The sequence below is a fragment of the Limulus polyphemus genome, unplaced genomic scaffold (genome assembly GCF_000517525.1).
Source record: "Limulus polyphemus unplaced genomic scaffold, Limulus_polyphemus-2.1.2 Scaffold1130, whole genome shotgun sequence".
NCBI classification, from domain to species: Eukaryota; Metazoa; Arthropoda; class Merostomata; order Xiphosura; family Limulidae; genus Limulus; species Limulus polyphemus.
This window is the reverse complement of record NW_013666740.1, coordinates 281278-285676: the sequence shown is the minus strand read 5'-3', so window position 1 is coordinate 285676 and position 4399 is coordinate 281278. Positions and strand designations below refer to the sequence as shown.

The following is a 4399-nucleotide window of genomic DNA, read 5'->3' as shown; positions in this document are numbered from 1 at the left end:
CACTGAAAGCTATAAAATGACAAATAATACAAAGTAAAACCTCCTTACAAAAATTATATGCTCCAATAAAAGTATCTTTCATCACACTAAATTTAACTCTGACTTTAGTTCACAACTGTTGCTATTTCAAGATAAAACATAACATACCTTACTGTGTGTTCATCCTTGGCAATATTTAAAATATTTGATGCCAGCTCTCTATTAGTGATGTTTTTCTTCTTTCCACTACCTGAAGAGGCAATGTTTATGTTGCTCACAGAGCTTTGCACCACCCACTTAGAGTTTCGAGAGGCTATTGTCAGACTACTGGTTTTCGATATCTTATCTTGCTCACAACTTTCATCACTTTCATCAAAATGATTTACATTATTCACTCTTTTGGACAGATGAGTTTCCATGTATTGATATTCATGCTTTTCAATAACACTGGGATTATTATTGTGTTTCCTTACATCATGTGGATCTAACTCCGAGTATCTGTTGATGGCACTAGGATTGTGGCAATGAATACTCCCAATACTGATGACTCCTTTACCAGGAGGGTTTCCATTTACATTAGAATTTTTCCCATTAGTCTGACTAAGATTACAGTGTCCAACACCATTTGAGATTACTTCCTCGTCATTTTTAGAGACTGAAAAATGAATCAAAATTAGTATGCTTGTCAAAAAAAGTGAACCCGAATTGTTCTACAGAAAAATTAAATTTCTGTGAAAATAAAACTTGTTAAAATCGTTTCTGATAAAAAACTGTAGGAATAATAATAGCTTCATAATTTGTTTTTAATAAACTATAATTCTTAAAAGTAAAACTTTCAGCCAATAAAAAAAGCATATATATGATATTATTTATGATAAAAATTTAAACTAAATTCACAAACCTTTGTTAAACATGTGGAAACCATGTTAGTTACTAAATCTTTGATTTACGTGATAAATTATACTTTACTGTCAGAATACCTGAAACTAAGTTTCAATGTGTATAGTTTAACATATATAGTAAAAAAATATTTAATAATTACAGCCCAAATAAACAATTATAAAGAGAAAAAATAAATACCTATTAAATATTTGTCTATCACATTTCGAAAAAAAAAAAATTGAAGATTTATCCTTCTCATTTTACCTATCAACAAAGACCAAATATTTAAACAATAATTTTGTAAAATACTCTTTCCTTTTTATTACAAAATAAAAAAACACATGACAGAAGAAATGTATTCAATTTGAGCAGAGTTTACTTAAGCTTCTCAGCCCCAAAGACTGATTGAAAAGAATTATTAGAAATCCTTTTCTTAACCGAGTTAACCCTATGTACATGGGGTCAGTCCATTAGACTGACCCTGTACTGGAGAATTTATGTGTTTACTATAATTCCATATTTATATTGTCTACCTTTGATTTTTTAGAAAGCGGATGCCATAAAAAACGTTTGTGCACCACTGTACTAGTCTATGGTATTTTCAGTATCACTTAAAACTGAAATGCTGCACTCAGTTGGATACTCAATCCCTCAGGTACTGAAACTGTTAAGTCTTCTTCTGAAGATTGTTGGTCCACATTACAGTAATTTGGTTTCAATATTTGCTGTGATCAACATTCTTTCAAATTAATGGAAATATGTATAGTTAGCTCCCACTCCTTTACACTAAATTTAATGTCACTGGCAAAAGCCATAATTAACTTGTTGCAGTTGTGTGATAGATCTGGCACTGGACTGGTGTTAAAACTAAAAATTATTGATAGAGGTTCAGAATATTTTCTAATAGTTTAAACTCTGTTGTTACTATATTATAACATTTAAACCACACATTTTTAATATGTGTATTCAATTTTTAAACAAACTGATTAGGTCTTTACTAAAAACTTAATGCCACTTTACTAAATAAAGTAAGTGGTTTACATGGTATCATAATGGTTAAATTTGATGTATAATACACTATTACAAATAAAATATCAAACTGTTTATTTGACTTACCCTTCTCTGATGTTAGACTTGAAGGTTCTGCAGGTAAAGCTTGCTGCAATAACTGTATATAAAATGTATTTTCTTTTGCTACTTCCTTTTGTTTTCTCTGTAAATAATAATATTTACATTAAAAACTGACATATGGTTCTTAAAATAATTCTATGTGAAGGAAAAAGATAAACATTCACAAACTTACATGCATTTCTGCAAATATTTAAATAACAGTGATTTAGAAATAAACATTACATTGTTGAATGATAACTGTTAAGTTCACAAGAAACTAAATGGAAAACTCCTACATTGCATAATTATGTTGCATGTGCTTTCTTCAGAGGCATCAAAGTACTTAATTTACAGTCAAAAAATGTGACTTAACTCAGTGAAGTAATTGTGAGTTCCAAGATGTGAGTAGACATAATAAAAATTCAAATGCTCGAGGACCTTTAAAAGAAGCTAAGATGCCAGTGAGAGCATTATTTGATATTTCATGAAATTACCTAGTTAAGATATAGTATCAAAACATCAGTAATGAAATACGACAACTTATTTTGATTTTGGCACAAAAACATAAGCACAGACCACTATATTCGGTATGGTAAATGTTCAGTGTTTTAGTGGCACATTACTACCCTAGTAATCATTGTTTGTTTGTTTTGAATTTCGCGCAAAGCTACACGAGGGCTATCTGTGCTAGCTGTCCCTAATTTAGCAGTATAAAACTAGAGGGAAGGCAACTAGTCATCACCACCCACCGCCGACTCTTGGGCTACTCTTTTACCAACGAATAGTGGGATTGATCGTCACATTATAATGCCCCCACGGCTGAAAGGGCGAGCATGTTTGGTGTGACAGGGATTCGAACACACGACCCTCAGATTGTGAGTCAAGCGCCCTAACCACCTGGCCATGCCAGGCCTCCCTAGTAATGAAATTAGAATACCACAGAATTCTAAATTAATTTGTTTCCAAAAATGTAATATTGCATCTATTTACCTTATATTATTTTTTATTCCGAACATCTAGACCAAATACAAAATGTGTCACACACAAAGAACAGACAAATAAAACTAAGGTACAAACTATTAAGTGGGAATGATAAAATATACTTTAGTAAGAGAAGTAAGAAACATACAGCTATGTGATACACAATCCATTAAATCTAAACTTCACCCATAATCTTTATATGTAAAATTAAACTAGAAGTGAATAAGACAGGGAGGTATGGATGTTTAAGCCTACTGTTTACAGCCAATTATGAAAAGGCATTTCCACCTAATGAAAGAGAAATAGAAAGGATCAGAAGAAAAAAATATTAATAAAACAAGCCACTGGAATTTATAAGCAAAATTTATGTCTTGAAATTGACATTCCAGTCATATACAAGTCATACACCTATATGAACAGCTTTACAAAACCTAACATATCTAGGTCAATAAACTCTACTAATGAAATGATGGAAACTACAATTTAACCTTCAAATTTTAATACTGTAGAAATGCAACTACTCTCTATGTTAAAATAATTGTTCAATTATATGAATCTGTATGAAGATTGTTGATCCTCCAAATGTAAAAATTAAAATGGAAGATGGTTCATAGTGTACCAAAAATCAACAAAAACAAAAACATCAATAACTGTAAAGTTTAGAAATATATATATAAGGAACAAAAGGCTGAAAAAAGGTAAGACATTAAAAAATTAAATGAAGAAGCTACTGATAAAACTTTAAAGTATATTTAAGTGAATATTTTACACAGTTAGTAAAAAAATATTGTATGATGTCAAGAAGATAAAAAGGAATTAAATCTTAAGATTGTGTGGCAAAAAATGAGTGTTCATAAGAAACTTGAAAAGAGCAAGGTATGAAAAACTAAAAAAAGATAGACAGAATAGTGGCTATCTTCTTTTAGAAACAATATACAACTTTTAATGTTAGAAATACATGAATTTCAAGCTTATAAGTGTTGTTATATGTAATAATATTTCCAAATGTTTTGGTCAAACATGTAATTCATTTCTTTAACCAAATAACAATAATAAGAAAATAAGCATCTTATAACTTTCATTTGTTTGTTTTAAGGCAAAGTCTAATTGTGCTCTGTTCAAACCCATGGGACACAAAAATTACAAACTATTAGATGATAGTAAAAAAATTGTTACCATATTTTTTAATAATTGACTAAAAGCTTTTGAGACAGTGTTACATATTATTATAAAACTTAGAAAATAAAGAAATTAAAAGTTTTAGATTTGAAATTACTTAAAAGTTATTTAACTTAGAAAACAGAATATACTATGTATATAATGGCTGGAGATGGCTTGAAAGAAAAACTTTAATATAAGTTTAACTATAACAGCAAATAGCACAACGTTTACGTACAAGGTTTAGTTCAGTACGTGGGTAGGGCGAAGGACACGACAGGGGAGTAGG

At 30.0% G+C, this 4399-nt stretch overlaps 1 protein-coding gene across 2 annotated transcripts in view; it reads right to left on the bottom strand.

Annotated features, from left to right (window-relative positions):
• The window catches only part of LOC106462275 (macoilin-like), a 67869-nt gene that overhangs the window by 29718 nt on the left and 33752 nt on the right, over window positions 1–4399 (bottom strand). For both annotated transcript variants that reach the window (XM_013922175.2, XM_013922176.2), the window contains exons 6-7: window positions 1978–2074; window positions 148–634 (exon numbers count right to left, since the gene is read on the bottom strand). In XM_013922175.2, coding sequence (XP_013777629.1) covers window positions 148–634; window positions 1978–2074 — 584 coding nt within the window. The remainder of the gene's footprint in view (window positions 1–147; window positions 635–1977; window positions 2075–4399) is intronic.